Consider the following 16573-nt stretch of genomic DNA (forward strand, 5'->3'; position numbering starts at 1 on the left):
CTGTTAGCCCTCCTTATACTCATACCCGATCTTAGAACTATGGGGAATCTTGGCTACCAAGCTCATCAAGTGGGGAGACAAAGGAAACAGTGGCTGAGGAGGATCCCCTGAGCGCCAGGCACCTGGCGATGCTGCAACCTCACATGAAACGCACACTGCCCTTTGGTGTGCGTGCCTCTGCCCGTTTGTCAGGGGATGACAGTGACAGTTGATGAGGCTTAGGCTGGGGAGAGGGAAAGGATTCCATCCCTTCCTGAAAGTCCACTGAGTCACTGAAGCAACTTGACTCCATTCACGGCTCCTCTGACTCAACTCTGAGATGGAGAACCTACAGGCATGGGATCTCATAATGTGTGTGCAATATAAAGGGGATAACTGAGTAAAATCCTATGGCCATCTAGGAAGAGTTTCTTCCCCGCTAAGAGAATTTCTATGAAGAAAGGGCTTCTAAGCTAAATATGGGGTTCCCTATGACCATTCCGGCAGAAACAAAGCTGGATTAAATAGCTTCCCTATTGTTGTTTAATCACTAAGTCATATCTGACTCTTTGTAACTCCATGCACTGTAGCCCACCAGGCTCCTCTGTCCATGGGAGTTCCCAGGCAAGAATACTGGAGTGGGCTGCCATTTCCTTCTCTAGAGGATCTTCCTGACCCAGGGATCAAACTCATGTCTCCTGTTTGGCTGCTGCTGCTGCTGCTGCTAAGTCGCTTCAGTCATGTTCGACTCTGTGCGACCCCATAGACGGCAGCCCACCAGGCTCCCCCGTCCCTGGGATTCTCCAGGCAAGAACACTGGAGTGGGTTGCCATTTCCTTCTCCAGTGCATGAAAGTGAAAAGTGAAAGTGAAGTCGCTCAGTCTCGTCCGACTCTTAGCGACCCCGTGGACTGCAGCCTACCAGGCTCCTCTGTCCATGGGATTTTCCAGGCAAGAGAACTGGAGTGGGGTGCCATCACCTTCTCCGCTCCTGCTTGGCAGGCAAATTCTTTACCACTGAGCCACCAGGGAGGCCTCCAGCTTCCCTGGGGCAGCTGCTAATGCATGGGTCAGGCAGCTCTGGGCAAGGCAACCACCCACTGGGGACCCTGTACTGGGACTCTCTACCCTCTCTGGGCCTCAGTTTCTCCATTGGAACAATCAGATTGTCACAAGATGAGGCCACAGGCCAAGCACAGATGGTTTGGGTGGCCTTTTGGTAACAGTCCAGGTTTCTTGTGAATATTCTGGACCACGTTCCCATGTGGCAGCGGAGATCATCACGAGGAGCTGAGGAGTGGTCCTTCCAGACCTCCTTCTGCGCCCCACTCCAGCCTTGGCCCCTGATCTCAGGAGCTGAGTGGAGTGTAGGGGTGAGTAAGGGCCAGACAGGCCAGGATCAGAATCCCAGCTCTGCTGACTTCACAAGAAAGGAGCTCAGCCAGGCCTGGGGGACACCTGGGATCTCCACGGGGGGCCTAGACATCCAGGGCTGAGGGGGCAGGGTGCCTGAGGGGGGGGCTTTTGCTCAGATTTTGTTCACCCTACTCTCGTGGGTCAGGAAGAGACCACCAGCCACCCACGTTATCCTGGCCAACATCTTCACCTCTCGGATCTCAGTTTTCTCTTCTGTAAAATGTGTGTCATGGTCTTCTCTGCAGACTTGCTGATGGGATCAGAAATGACACACCTACAGTGACTGGTACCCAGTGGTTCTAGATAAAGAGCAGCCTTAATCACTATTCACCACATGATAGAGTGTTGGCATCTGGGGAAGGACACCGCTGGGCTGCCCCAGGGCAGCTCTGCCCTCCAGGTCTGGACTGCCGCCTCCAGGGTCCTGCAGGAAGACTCCTCAGGCCTCAGGCCAAAACGGGGTCACGTGACTGCAGACAGTCACCGCTGGGCCTGCCTCCACTCCTGCCAAGAATGGATCCTCACTGGAAAAGTCTGACCAGGCCACCCACAGGGCTCCAGGACCAGGTAGTTCGAAAGTAGCTACAGAGGGGGCAGGGATTTTGAGGCCCTGGGTCACACTGGGGCCTGGCCACCCCACCACACTCCCAGTGGGCCTTAGGTCACCCTGTATTATATTCAGGGTGCTGCAGCAGAGTAGATGTGCCTTCAGCCCTTCTGAAAAGAGCATGCTCCCCTCTTAGTTGGATTTTGGGGTGTCGGTGGTTAGTTTTCCAGTTCTCTGGGTTTGCTTCCAGAAAGGATTTCTGGTGTGATTTTATATATTAATATTTTCAACAGTTTAGTTGAATTATGATTGACACAATAAACCCTCACAAAGCCTCTTCAGGACCCATATCACAGAAACCAGGGAAGGCCGTGGCAGAGGTTTATGCGGACACTTAAACCCAGGCCTGACAGCCGGAATCGCTCTGAGACCACCGGACCTGAGTCCAAACACTAGCGCCCGCCCTCAGCGAGGCAGGGCAGAGACTCTCAACAGGTCATTTCACAATCTGGCCCACTTCCTGTTCCATGGAGACGCCAGAGCGTCTGAGCCCAGTCAGGACCAGGCTGTGTGGTTCCGGGGCAAGCGCAGGGTGTGCGGCTCAGGGCCCAAGCCGGAAGGCATGGGGGCAGGCTGGGCTATGCGGCAGAAAGGCCCGCGGGGGCGGTGGGGCGCCACCACGGACAGGAAAGGCCCAGGGCCGCCAGACCCTCTGACCCATGTACCAAAGCCAAAAGTTGTAATGTTTTGGTGGACGCTTACAATTTTAAATATTGGCTCAACTTTATATAACTTTCTCATTGAGATTATAATTAAACTAGGAGGGGAAAAAATGCACGTTGGCTAAAGAACGAAAGACTGCCTAAGGCTGGCCCGAAGTCTTCCGCGGACACTGGAGCATCTCTCCGCGAGGGGCTCCGGGTCCAGGTCCCAAAACCGGGGTGCCGGGGATAGAGGAGGAAGGTCGACTGCCGTCGTGGACCCCAGGCTCCCCGCCCCCAACCTTCCCTTTTTCCTTCGCGACCCGCGCCCCGCCCCACCGCCCCCAGATCCCACCAAGTCCATCCAGCCCCCGACCCCTCGCGTTTGGAACTTCAGAGTGCCCGGCTTGCAAAGTCAAGGTGTTCCCTCCCGTGAAGCGGGAAGGGGGACCCAGTCCCCAGAGGAACCCGTCGCCGCGAGCCCCACCCCCACCCCCCCCATACACCCAAGAAGGGCCATCTGCGCCCTGCTACACGTTTCTCCAGTCGCTCCCCACGCCTCTGCGGACATCAACCAGTTCCCAGTCTTCGCTACCCGCCTCGGAGGAGCCTCGATAAGGCCAGAGACCAGCGTCCGAGCGCCGGGTCGGACCCGCCTGCAGCCCCGGGTCTCTGGGGGCGGGGCCGAGGATCAACTCGGGCGGCGACGGCAAGAGGCGCGGCGGGGGCGGGCCGGGGGCGGGCCTGGGCGGGGCGGCGGCAGACTGCGGAGACGCGGCGGCGCGCGGGGCGGCGCAGAGCGTTCTGGCCGAGGCGCGGAGCGGAGCCGAGTGACCGGCGTGGGGCCGCAGGGGGCGCGAGCCGGGGCAGGGCCGGAGCCGAACCGGAGCCCAGCCGGGGTCGGGCCGGAGGGCGGGGGCCGGGCGGAGAGCAGCCATGGCGCCGCGAAGGGCCGGGGCGCGCGCCGCTGCGGGCGGCCTGGGCGCCGAGTAGCCGGGCCGGGCCGGAGCGCGGGCGGCGGCGGCGGCGGCAGAGCAGCTGCGCCCGCGCCCCCCGCCCTCCAGGCCCCGCGCCCCGCGCCCGGGCCGCTGGCAATGGTGACACATGCGGCGGCGGCGCGCCGGCGGCAGGACCATGGTTGAGCGCGCCAGCAAGTTCTTGCTGGTGGTGGTGGGCTCGGCGTGCTTCATGCTCATCCTCTACCAGTACGCGGGCCCGGGCTTGAGCCTGGGCGCGCCCGGCGGCCGCGCGCCGCCCGACGACCTGGATCTCTTCCCCACGCCCGACCCGCACTACGAGAAGAAGTACTACTTCCCGGTGCGCGAGCTGGAGCGCTCGCTGCACTTCGACATGAAGGGCGACGACGTGATCGTCTTCCTGCACATCCAGAAAACGGGCGGTACCACCTTTGGCCGCCACCTCGTGCAGAACGTGCGCCTGGAGGTGCCCTGCGACTGCCGGCCAGGCCAGAAAAAGTGCACCTGCTACCGGCCCAATCGCCGCGAGACCTGGCTCTTCTCCCGTTTCTCCACGGGCTGGAGCTGCGGGCTGCACGCCGACTGGACCGAGCTCACGAACTGCGTGCCCGGCGTGCTGGAGCGCCGCGACCCCGCCGCGCTGCGCACGCCCAGGTGAGCGTCCACCGACGGGCCGGGTCCCCGCCGGACGGTCCTGGGCCCGCCCTTTGCTCCCTGCCCTGCATTCCTGCCCTTTCGGGGCTGCCACTCGCTGCAGCCTTCTGGACCGCCTCCTTACCTCTGGGCGCCCGAGCCCGCTGTCCGTCTGCCGCGGCCCGCTGTGGTCCCCGTGCTCGAATGCCCCCTCTCCCCTCGTGCTCGGCATCTCTTTACTTTTCCCCACCACCCACCGGGCCGCGCGGCGTCTGGGCTTCCCGGGGTCACCGCCCCCTGCCCATGGACTGTCACCTGTCATGCCTCAGCTCTGCGTCCAGGCTGGCCTGTGTCGTCGGGCGGGATAGCGGGTTTCTGTGCGCGTGTAGCCCACCTGGCTTCCCGGCGCGGCTCTCGCGCCCAAATTGAAAGTGAGAGAAGTGAGGGGCCTCTCCCCCTGCACCTGCGGGGGCCCTCCCCCCGGCCCGCCAGCCTGCCTTGAGAGGGCTAGGGAGGAGCTACCAGGGAAGGGGGTTGGCTCTGCAGTGCCCAGGTGTGCAGGAAGAACAAAGGCCCGAGTGTCACCTGGGGCTGGGGGCGGGGAGGAAGCAGTGCTGCCCGCCCCGCCCCTGCGAGTTGAGCCCTAACTAGGGGCAAACTCGCTCTGAAAGCGGAGCAGAAGCAGGCCAAGGGCAGGCTGGGGGGAGCTGAGCTGGCTGGAGGCACCTGGACACCCAGACACCTCCCCTGGGAGACTGGGGACACAGGGCTGACCTGTCGCAGGGATAGTTTTCATGGGAAGGACTTTTTTAGCCAGAAACACCCTCCCTCCCCACGGTGCAGGGTTTCCAAGGGTTAAAGTTGGGTCTCTTTTTCTCCGGTTTGTGTTCATGCCCTGTGGGGCCTTCTCCCTAGGACGTTTAGACTAGGAAGGGCCAGAAGGGAGGTCTTCTTGCCTGCCTTTTGTTTATGTTCCATGTTTGCCTTGAGACTGCGTTCATGGGAAGGCTGGGCTTCGGGAGCTGTGTGACCTGGATAGCTGTTTGTCAGCAGCACTCCTGGGTCAAAGGTGCAAGGTCTTGGGTGTGTTTGGAAGATGAGGGTTTGGTATCTGGCCAGCTCTGGATTCCCTGCTCGACTCTTAGTCCTCCTGTAGTGTTTCCTAGGCTGTCGAGTTGAGGGGAAGAGAAGGGGTCTTCCCACTTTCCCTTGGCTGTCCCCACACCAACAGCAGCTCTCAGCTTGAGAAGTGTCCTGCTGGGTCATTTAAGGCTACATGAATTATTGGTCAGCCTGTCTGGGGTCTTTAAAGCACTGGTGCCTGCCCAGCACTCAGTCTAATCTGTACAGGTGCACTTTCCTGGCCTTGTACCACCTCCTTGTCCCCCCCTGCTATTCAGGGTCCAGCCACTCTGTGCTAGATGGAGCTGAGCACAGGGTCTTGCAGCTACCTGCCCATCCATCCTGTTCACCAGGACCGTAGACCCCCAGAACTGGACACTGAGCAGCCCAAATAGGCCTGAGTAGGCACCTCTCACCCTGGAGAAAGGAATGGCTACTCACTCCAGTATTCTTGCCTGGACAGTTCTATGGACAGAGGAGCCTGGTGGGCTATATTCCGTAAAGTTGCAAAGAGTCGGAGATGACTGAGTGATTAACACACACACAGGCACCTCTCTGCCTGTAGCAGTGGGGAGTGGGAGTCAGAAGGGTCCTGTCTGCCAGAGAGAATTAGCTAGGGAGAGCCCTGGAGGGGAGAGTGTGCCGGCCTCCCTTTGGGCACTGTCTAGAGGCTTGAGTCGAGCTTGCCCAGCAGACATATCCCTCGGCCCTAGTTGGCCTCCAGGACGCTTTCCTACAGCCCCATCTTCTGAGGCTGATTTTCTCTTTGGGTCGTCAGGGTGAAAAGCCCCTGGTCTCTCTTCTCCAGAGCCTGTCCACCAGAGCAACAGGCCCAGCCACCCCCACAGACAGGAGTGGGGGAAGTGGGGAAGCCAACTAGAGTCCCCAGGTGCTGCAGGAGGGAGGGATGCCTGGCACCCCCTCCTCCAGGTGGACGTGAGGAGCAGGAATGGAAGACTCCATGCGCAGTTGGCCTGCTGCCCGCCACTCTGGGAAGTTGCTGAGCTCAGCAGCTTCCGGCGGCCGGCCGTGGAGGAGGGGTTTCCAGGGTCCTTGCGCGCCGCCCTCTGCTGTCTGCTCTGGGAGTGGGCTGTGCCTCCAGGCAGGTGACGGAGCCTTGCCGGTACTCTTTGTCACTCTCTCCCACCTCTCCCTTCAGTTCCGGTCCAGGCGCCAGGTAGATGGCTTTCTTAACAAGCTTCCTGGAGGAGCCAGGGAAATCTCTGCTTTGTGTGTTTACAAGCCTGTGTGCTGCTCCCCTAGTCTGGGGCTGGGCCAGAGTGCTCCGGGGTCAGGGTGCAGCTCCCTCATCTGCCCAGGGACCCAGCACCCAGAAGGGCAGTGGCAGTGCCCAACCTCCAAGGGGTGCCTGGTGTTGAGCGGTGCCTGGTTTCAGGAGGCTCAGATGTCACCCTCGCCCTCCTTCAACCTGTGCTTGGAATGACCACCTGACTATTGAACTGAGAAGTGACGGGCACTTTGGGGTCTGGCCCTGGGCAGGAGCCCTTCTTTCCTCCTCTCTAGTCCCCAGAGCCAAGCACTTTGCTCTGGGCCAGGGGCGGGGTGGAGGGTGGCCAGATATCTCACTGCTGTGAGGTGTGCCACTAGAAGCTCTCCCCAGTCTCTCCCAGTTCCTGGTGCCAGTGTCTGCGGTGCTCTGGGGCTTGTGGTGCAGGGAAGTGAGGGTTTTCACGGCTCCCACGCCTCATTGCCACACGGCATCGGCCTGGGTGCCTCTGAGCTGGGTATGCGTCAAGGTGACAAGTGGAGATGGATGGGTTTCCAACGCTTTGCTGGAATATGGTTTGGCACTTCCAGCATCTGTGAGTGCTTCCTGACTTGGCAGAGAGGAACAGGTGTGGGTACAAGCATTGGCAGCTCCCTCTTTGGTCTTGTGTCCACGGTGGGAACTGCCACACCTGCTGGCATCTGCCAGGAGTGTTTGTGAGGCCCCCAGGGAGGACTGGTCTCAGAGGGGTGTGGCTGTCCATGGCAGCAGGCTGGTGGCGAAGCGCTGCCAAGGCCCACGTTGGTTAGGGCGTCTCAGCACCCCCTGCTCCCCTGTCACCTTGTAGGGTCAGGACAGTGCTCCTAGAAGCCAGAATGGCCCCAGTTCCTCTTCCAGAGGAGATGGAAGAGGAGCCACCGTCAGGATCTTGCCTGAGTTGCCCTGGACATGTCCCTAAAGTTGGGCAGGTTTCATTTGGAGCCACAGAGGGCATTTGGGACTTGAGTGTGGCTTCTGGGCCACCTTCATGGGGTCCTCTCTGCAGTAGGACCCCCCCACCCCGGGAGCCCCTGGTTGAGCTCCCACCACCCTCCCTGGCAGAGCCTTCCGGGCAGGAAGGAGGCATCTCCGTGTCAGTGCTGCAGCCTCGTTCAGGCCACTCACACTGCCTCCACTGTCCCAGAGGCCTCTCTGGGTTCAGAGATCTGGGGCCGGCAGCTGACTCTGTGCGGCCCTCTGCCCAGCACACCCTCCTCCCTGCCACTGTTCTGCTGGCTCTGCCCCCCACCCCAGCCTCAGTTCCGCTGCCCCTTCCTCCAAGAAGGCTTCCCTGGCTGCGCCATTGTTGCCTTAGGTGCCCTTGGCCGCTCTCCATCTGCCATCCTGGTGTGACCATGGCATTTGGGCACCGGAGGCCAGATCGGTGCTGCCCAATCTGACAAGAAGAAAGCTCACCGCCTGGTCCTGCAGGCTCTCTGGGAGCTGCACTCAGCCTGCCCTTCCCCCAGTGTCCTCTGGTGAGTCAGGTTCAAGGAGTCAGCCTTGAGTGCGCTGCTGTTACCGGAGAACCTCAGTGGCCCCACACAGGCTAGCTTGGAGCATTGCTATGGCACCCGACAGTTCGACAGTTCGCAGCTTGCCTTCACATAGTCTTAATGCAGTCAAAAGACAAAATCTGCGTTTGCCTGCAGGGGGGCAGACGGCACCGGAGCACGTGGCAGGGACTGGCCCCCCGGGGGAGTCGCCCAGACAGGTCTGGGGTTGAGACAAAAGGAATCTAAGGTCAAGACATCCAGAGCCAGATTTTCCTTGGAAAAAGAAACCTCTTCTTTTTAAGCAAACGTGTAAGACAAACTTTTAAATGACTTTCTGGCAATCATTTTAAATAATGCCCGGACTGCGAAGTCATCAGGCTTGACAACTATTGTCACCGAAGCACCATAGAGCGTGTAGGACCAGGGTTTTCTATTCTCCCAGCTACTTCCCGTATAAAACCCTGAGCAGTGCAGAGTGGGCTGGACGCAGGGTGGGGGGCTTGTTTGCCCCCCACTAGGTCAGAGAACCTTCCCAGTGGGCACAGCCCTGGGGCCCAGGGACTGGTGAAGCCCTTGGTCTTTGTGGAGTCAGGGTTTCTTTCTCGGTGGCAGGACTGAGAAGTTTGCTGTTGCCCTTGGAGAGGCAGGCCGTCAGGAGGGGCCTGGTCTCATCACCCTTAGCTTCCCTGGTGACTCAGACAGTAAAGAGTCTGCCTGCAATGCGGGAGACACGGGTTCAATCCCTGGGTCAGGAAGATCCCCTGGAGAAGGAAGTGGCAACCCACTCCAGTATTCTTGCCTGGAAAATCCCACATTCTCTCATTTTTTGTTCTTTTTATATATGGTATTAAATATGTTCTGGGTTTTTAAAGAGTTGACTTTCTTAAATGACTAAGCTGTACCTGGTTTTTATTGAGAAGTCCTGCCTGACAAGTGTACCGTTGAGGGCGGTGCATCACTTTGGAGGTGGAGAGTGTGAACAGGGTGTGCCCAGCCACCCCAAATGCCAGTCCGTATGGTCACAGATGTCTGCATTTCACCTCTGCCGAGAGCAAGGGTGCAGCTCTCTGCCACGTAGGGCTGAAGGGGAGGGTGATGGTCATGAGGTCCCAAGTCTGGGAAGCCAGGGTCAGCAGACGGATGGGTATAGATGAGACATTGGCTCTTGTCCCCCGAGTGCTCAGTGGTATTTGGAACAGGGGAGCGGGGGTCATCTTGTTTAGCTCCCCACTCCCACAAAGCAAGTGAATAACAGTTGTCCCCATATTCCTCCGCAAGGAAGTCGAGACCCAGAAGAGTTAAGGAGCTGGCGTCCCAATGTCTGTCTGTCCTGAGGCCTGTGTGCCCTGCGCACCGACCCCCCGCCGTGGTGCCCCGACCTGGAAAGACTGGCTGCGGTGAGAACCGCTGCCCACTGTCGGGCATCCCACCCAGGCAGAAGGCGTGGGCTCCCCAGACCCTGGGCGGACACGGGCAGTTTGCTATGCAGATCTGCACTGTCCATTTATCGGAGGATGTCTGGCAGCCTTGACTTGTGTAGTAGCAAGGTGGGAATCAGGCCACATGCTCCTGTCTCTGGCGGGCAGCGCAGGGGGATCTGTTGGGGGCACCAGCGCTGCTGGCAGCTAAGACCAGGCACAGCGCAGCGGCTCCCAGCCCAGTGAAGCCAGTGCTCCACCACCTATCCTGGGGACCAGATCCTCCCCACGCGGTCCTGGGCCTGCAGCTGCTGCCCCACCCCGGCCCTGCTGGAAGGGCTGTGGGATTCAGGCCAGGACCTCATTCAGTGGGCCTGTGGGGCGGACAGAACGGGAAGGGGCTGTGGGCCCTCCTGACAACGGTCTTCCTGGCGGGGATTTACAGCACAGAGATCCATCTCATGGCCACCCACTCTCCTCTTTGGGGGCCTGTCCTTTGGCCTCACTGGCCAGCGCTCACAGGCAGAAGGCACATTTGCAGAGTTTCCGTCTTTCAAGATTCTTAGTCCTGACTCTTCCAGAGTTCAGTTCACTCTTTCTCTTGCTGTTACATTTTTGCTCTCAGTTTAATTTGTCTTATTTTTTGGTTGTGGCGGGGGAGGGGGGTGGCATTTGGACCTTTTTTCTGCATAACAGAAAAAAATTTCTCCTGATCACAAAAATAGGAATGTGAGAGGTAACAGCAGGAGGTGTGACCTGCAGTATCTGAGGGGTTTAGAGGGGGCACCTCTGCACGGGGCTTTGCAGAAGGGTCACTAGGAGTGCAGACCAAAGCAGTGCTCTAGAACCAAGGTTACTCGTATTGCCTGAGACCCACGGGCAGTCACGGGAGCAGGTGGTAAGGAAAGAGGGCACTGGGGGCAGGGAGGCGGTGTGCGTGGAGAAGGGCCCTGTCACATCTGGCTATGGGATATGCGGCCTGAACTCTCTGTTCCTCCCTGGTGAAGTGTTCCCTTCCTGGTGTGGCATTGTCCCAAGTCCCCAGCTTACAAGGCCTTTTATTTTGGAAAAGTGTTGTGTGAAGATCCCTATACCACTGCTCCCGGACTGCCCCTTCCCACCCACCCAGGTGGGTACCGTTGGAGGATGCAGGGTCAGCAGGTGGGCCCAGGGAGGAGGCATTCAGCCCCTGGGGACCACACACGCCCTGTCCCAGCCTCCGTGTGGACCTGGGGACACAGAAACTATCCCGGGCAGCCCTGCGCTCCCACCACCATCAACAGACCCCAGCCAGGCTCCCAGCTGGCTCTGGGTGCTGGGAGCTTTGCTGAGGCCATGCAGCTCCCCAGCTGGCCAGCAGCCTTTCCTGCAGCGCTGCCCATGTGCATCTCTCTCAAGGCTCCCCCAGGACAGCTGGACCATTTGGAGGCCCTGTCCCCACCCTGGCTGTAGTCACTCAGCCAGCTACCCAGGATCCGGAGCCTCGGCTCACCAGGGCTGTCTGAGTTCTGCAAGGCCGCCCTCTCTGTGTGCCCCGGGGCTTAGGCTCCAGGGCCTGAGGTACGTGGGGACTCAGCCCTCGGGTTCCTTTCAGGAAGCCCAGCCCATAGCTCCGGGCCCCAGCAGCCCAGACTGGGACCCAGAGGAGGAGAGAGGAGCCCCAGGATCCTCTCTAACCTTGTGCCTGGAGCTGGTGGGTCTCGTGGGCACAGAGAAACAACCATCTGAGGCTCAGTTTCCCCATCTCTAACATGGGGATGGGGAGCTTATCATTTGAGTCTGTAGGGGACCCTGTAGCCCATGGCCCCTGGGCCCTCCAGCCCCAGATTGTGTGTGTCCTATTGAAGCCACAGCCACTGGTAACCCCACAGAATTCTTCAGTCCAGGGATGCATGCGAGCCTCAGTGCCCGGGAGCAAGGTCCAGGCCCTCAGTCGTGCAGGGGGCTGTCAGCAGCTTCCCACGGCACAAGTGTGGAAGGGGGATGGGCCTGGGGCCCCGTGGGAGCGTCCGGCTGTCTGTGAGAGTCCCCTGTGAGCAGCGCAGTAGCCTCTTTTATGTGGGGAACTTTAAAAGGCCCCAAGGGGCCCAGGGCGGGCGATCAGAGCAAATCAGTAATTGTCTGGAAATGTGTTAATTGTAACTAAAAAAATAAAAACTCTGGAGCTAGCGGTTTATAAAGCTGTAGAGTTGAAGCAGGTCAGTGGTGTGGGAGACGCACATTGCCCGTTGGTCACAGGCAGGAGCTGGGCCCCCGGCCTCTCTGCAGGCCAGGCCCCTCCACGGAAGTCTGTGCTGGCCCCAGCGCGCCAGGTGGACATGACCTGAGTCGGACCAGTCTGGGCTCCAGGGCTGGCCTTGCTCCTCACCTGGATCCTCACGCGGCTCTGAGCATCATTTTCTTGACCTGCCTAGTGGAGCCATGGAGGACTCAGTGGAGTGTGCTGTTCCCCAGCAGGCTGTCAGCTGCATCAGCTTATCTCTGCCCTCCAGGACAAGGAAGGACAGAGGTCGTCCCTGGGCCGCCCACCAGTGGGGGAGCGGGAGCAGCCAGTGGCCAGGCCCTGCCTCCTCCAGGGAACTCCAGCTCCATACCAGGGATGGCGGCAGAGCCAGGCTGGGGGCCCAGGCTTGGAGCCACAGCAGCTAGGTTGAATTCTCAGTTCTGTCACCTGCCAACTCTGTGACTCCTGTGCCTTGATTTTCCAGCTGTAACATGGGTCTGTCGACAGTGCCTGCCTTGTAGGTAAGGGCTTGGAACTGTGCCTATTGCTGGGGACTCTGTTTTTTTTTACAAGAGGCTATAGCATATCCCTTCTCTCTGGGAACAGGAAAGAGCCCTTCAGAAGCGGCCGGGAACTTGGCTCTTGCCTCCATCAGAGTCATTCAGCTTAGGGGCCAGCCGCTAAAGTTTGGGCAGTTGTCTGGGCTGTCCACAGGCATCAGGGGCCTTCTAATAGGATGACCTGGGCTGTGCTCTGCTTCTGCCATAGGGGTCTCCTGATCACCCAGGCTGTGGCACTGGGCACCTCCCTGCCTGTGCCCACTTAACAAAAGGGTTTGTTCGCTCCCTGGATCGCCACAGAGCCCCTGCCTGCCTGTGATCATTGCCTGTGGGGACAGTGCAGGTTAGGCCTGGTGTCTGGTCTGTGTTGGCAGCAACTTTCTTGCCTGCCTCCCTGAAACCCCGAGAGACCCAGCCAGGAAGAGCTCAGTGGAGAGGGCAGGGAGGGGCAGAAAGGCCAGGTGGGTCCCTGGGTCTTGCTCCGCTCCCCCCTCCCCCGCAGGAACCCAGGGGTGCGGTGGTCCGTCCCCCTCCCTGGCCCCCGTCTGCTCTGGGCCTGGTCCGCAGTCACCGCGGATAGCGACAGGAGTGGAGCGGCAGGCTCGTGTATTCCCATGGCGACCGCCGTGCACCATGCGCCCGCCACTGCACTTCCGCCACTCTGCTGTCTGCGTCCCTTGTCTTTCCTGCGCCCCCTCCCACACGTTCACTCAGTGTGGACACGGTCGTGTGGAGAGCGCACAGCACCGCTGGCTATTCCACACTCTGGAGCCTGTGTCAGGCTGTGCTCGGCCTGCGCCTCGCTCCCTTCGCGCAGCCTTGCTGGTGAGGTTGGTCTGTGTGGCTCCGTGACATGCACATGTGGTGCATCGACTCCCGGGTTTGTCTAGACACATCCTCTTCCTTGTGCTTCACTCCAAGAGTAGGTGTGTTTCGCAGACCAGGTGACAGGGACCAGACTTGCCCACCCTCCGTGTCCCCAGGGGTGAAGCAAGGGAAGGCGGCCCATCCTCGGCTCTGCTGGACACAGCCAGCGCTCTCCAGATGTGCTCCGCTGACACACCACCCCTGTCCCTACCCCAGCCGTGCCTGAGTGCCGCACCATTTGGCTTGTGAGGTGTTGCCATTTCTGCCAAACCAGGGAGATCGTCCACTGTGGTCTTAGCACACGTTTCTTTTCCCGTGACAGACGAGATGGGCATCCCCATGTGTGGTTCCTGGCCGCGGAGGTTCCCTCCAGCCGCTCACCTGCTCACGTCTCTGGGCTGTATCTCCCGGGGAGGTGGCTCGTCCCCTTGTGTGTCCTGGTACGAAGTCCTGTGCATGCTGTGCTTGCCGGGCCTGTCCTCCTGACCAGCCTGTGGGTCTGGGCCGTTGGTGTGCTGGTGCCTGGACCCGGAGGGGCCCAGTGGACCAGACATGTCCTTGTCCTCGTGCCGACAGCCCCAAGTACCCCTGCCAGGGAGGGAGGGGCACGTTCCTGCCGACCTCGGAACTCCTCCGGGACCCCTTTGTGGTGGGGACCCAGCCAGAGGCCCGGAAGGGAGTGGGCAGACAGGTGCCCAGCTGACCGGCCGTCCTCCCTGTACCAGGGAGGCCCCAGACCCTCATCTGAGTCTGTCCTCAGCAGCACCCAGAGCAGCTGCGCAAGCCCAGAAAGCCACACAGGCAGTCTTCCATCTCACACCCATCAGCTCTGCTTTGTGAGGGCCCGGTGAGAACAGGCTAGAAGAAGGATCCTGCCACCAGAACCAGAGCTGGAGCCCACTGCTCTGAAGTCGTGGCACCTCCCTTCCCCTCCTGATGGAAATCTGGACAGGGCTTTCCCAGAGGACTGACTTCAGCACCCCCCAGCCTACTATACCTCCAGCCAGGTGCCTGGTCCCCCCATCTGCAGCAGCCACACCCCAGGACTTAACCCCTGCATGACCCTTCTCTAGAACAGAGCTTCCCACATCCTCCTGCAAAGGCACTCGGGGCAGGGCAGCCTTGGCATGCAACCCCCAACTTGGCCACTGCCTGGACCACCTCCCACGCCGTTCATCTAGAGTTAGTTCCAGCCACCGCAGGGCTAACAGAGCCCCTAGAACAAGCACAGCAGGCATTGCGGCCCGTGGGCAGTGGGCGAGCATCTCCCCTCAGAGTTACGCGCTTGAAAGGCTCGCATGTAAATATTTACCTCCCTGGAGCGTTGGTGTCCTTGGAAAAGGAGGACCTGTGCACGTGGATGTTTTGTGTTTGCATCTCCGCTGCAGGAGGTAGGATTGGCTGGCTCACCGTCTTGAAGCTGTGAGAGTTTCCTCCAAGCCCTGGGTGAAGCAGGATCCTCTGGGATGCTGCTCAGCGAGAGGAAGTCCTCCAGCCAGACCGTGGTCGGGGAGGCAGGGGCTTGGGAAAGCCCCGTTCCCTGAGCACCCCGCTTATACAGCGTGCTGTGCTCGTGCCGGGAGCGGGCTGAGCAGGTGTCCTCGCCCAGAGGACACAGTCCGGGCACAAAGAGTGGCTGTGACGACAGGCAGCCTGGGTGCCAGGCCTGCCTCACTCCCACCTCACCATTAGGGCCCTCCCCTCCAGATGAGGAGACCAAGGTACCAAGAGCCTAAATGACTCATCACCCACGTCACACGTCACAGGGCTGGGACTCACACTTGGCCTGTGGCCCCAGGGTTTCCTCTTAACCTCTCCCCAGTGGCAGGGAGAGGGGAGGGTCCCTTTAGAGGGGAGAGCCAGGCATCACCCAGGCAGATAGGGCTCAAACTCCCCGCATTGCCTGCCTGCCATGGAGGGAGACGTGGCTGCTTTGAGGGTGGGCTTTCTCAGCAGCCCGAGAAGGTACAGGGTCCTGGGGGGAGACCTCTGGTGACTTTTGACCCCCCTCCTCTGCCCCAGCCGGGCGAGTAGCCGCCCTCTGGAAGCAGCTGAGCCGTGAGGTTGCTCCCCAAAGGTTGCAGGCAGGTGGAATGGAGGCAGGTGGAACCAGGGCAAGCGGAACACATGGGCTCCAGGGGTTTGGAGGTTTCTGATGTCACCTGTGAGGAGGGGCCCTGCCAGGCAAGTACACAGCCTGGGAGCACAGCTCCCACCTGCTTGGGGCACCACAGCCTCGCCTATCCAGCCTCCCAGCCTTGCCACTCTGGAGTCCTCTTCCCCCTGTTGCTATAGCCCCCCAGCCTCTGTCCCAAAGGAGAGACCACAGGTTGGGCACAGCCACCCACCCCCCATTCCCTTAGCAAGCAGGTCGGCAGACAGGCAGGTCCGGGCAGGGTGCTCCACTCAGACAAGCCTAGACAGAAGGCTGCTCGTTGGCCCGCGGTCTGAACCCTGCAGAAGTTCAAGGCCTACCACGTCCTGCTTTCAGACCATGCCTCAGTCAGGAAGCCCAGGCCTGTAAGGAGAGGTCCGTCCTTTGCTTTCCTGGAAGCCTGGCTGGCAGAGTGCCCAGAGGAAAATACTGATTTTATCAAGTCAAATGCGGTCACATTTCAGACAAGTGGGTCAGAGACAGGCAGTGGGATGGTGGGGGGTGGAAGGGCTGCCCCAGAGCCGAAGTAGACACCCAACCCCAATCACTGGATCAAAAGGGGGCCCAGTGGGCATCAGACAGGACTTGCTACAGGGCCCGGGCTGAACCCCACATGGCAGAGCCGGGCCAGTGTGCCAGCCCCTGTCACCCTCCCCCAGCCAGAGCCCTGCTGTCTTTGGCCACTTGGCCCTCTGCCAGTCAGGCCAGAGGCAGCCTGAGGTGGTACCGGGCATGGAGGGGCAGTCACAGAGCTGCTGGGCGGGGAGGCGGACTGACTGAGCAGCCCCCACCGTGGGCCAGAGCGGGGGTGGCAGGCAGGGGTGGGCCTACTGCAGAGCTGCCGTGTGGAGCCAGTACAGCACCCGAGCAGAGCATCTGCAGAGGAACTGCCCTTCCAAGGGTCAGTGTGTGAGCACGGAGCCCAGGGCGATGGCCCGCGCTGTGTGTGGCACTCGGTCGCTCCCCCCCGCCAGTCCATGCCAGCTCTGACCCCTGACCCAGAGTCAGCTGACACAGGAGTCCCAGATCTGTAGGCCCGCAGCTGTCGCCTCGACCACCTGGGGCTCTGTGCATGGACCTCTTTGAGTCCTTAAATTCGTTTAGGAAGTTCTGACTGAGCGCTCACTCCGTGCAGTCTCCAGAAGGGTGCCGGTGTGGAATCCTGGCCCCCAGCCGTCCCCGGCAGGGCTGCCCAGCTGTGTCTGACAGGCA

At 60.4% G+C, this 16573-nt stretch overlaps 1 protein-coding gene across 1 annotated transcript in view; it reads left to right on the forward strand.

The window, feature by feature from the left end:
• Window positions 1-3678: 3678 nt before the first annotated feature.
• The window catches only part of HS6ST1 (heparan sulfate 6-O-sulfotransferase 1), a 39869-nt gene continuing 26974 nt past the window's right edge, over window positions 3679-16573 (forward strand). Inside the window, exon 1 of the mRNA XM_061431804.1 lies at window positions 3679-4273. Within this exon, the coding sequence (XP_061287788.1) occupies window positions 3747-4273 (527 nt within the window). The 5' untranslated portion in view covers window positions 3679-3746. The remainder of the gene's footprint in view (window positions 4274-16573) is intronic.

This window comes from Bos javanicus, chromosome 2 (assembly GCF_032452875.1).
Source record: "Bos javanicus breed banteng chromosome 2, ARS-OSU_banteng_1.0, whole genome shotgun sequence".
Lineage (NCBI taxonomy): Eukaryota > Metazoa > Chordata > Mammalia > Artiodactyla > Bovidae > Bos > Bos javanicus.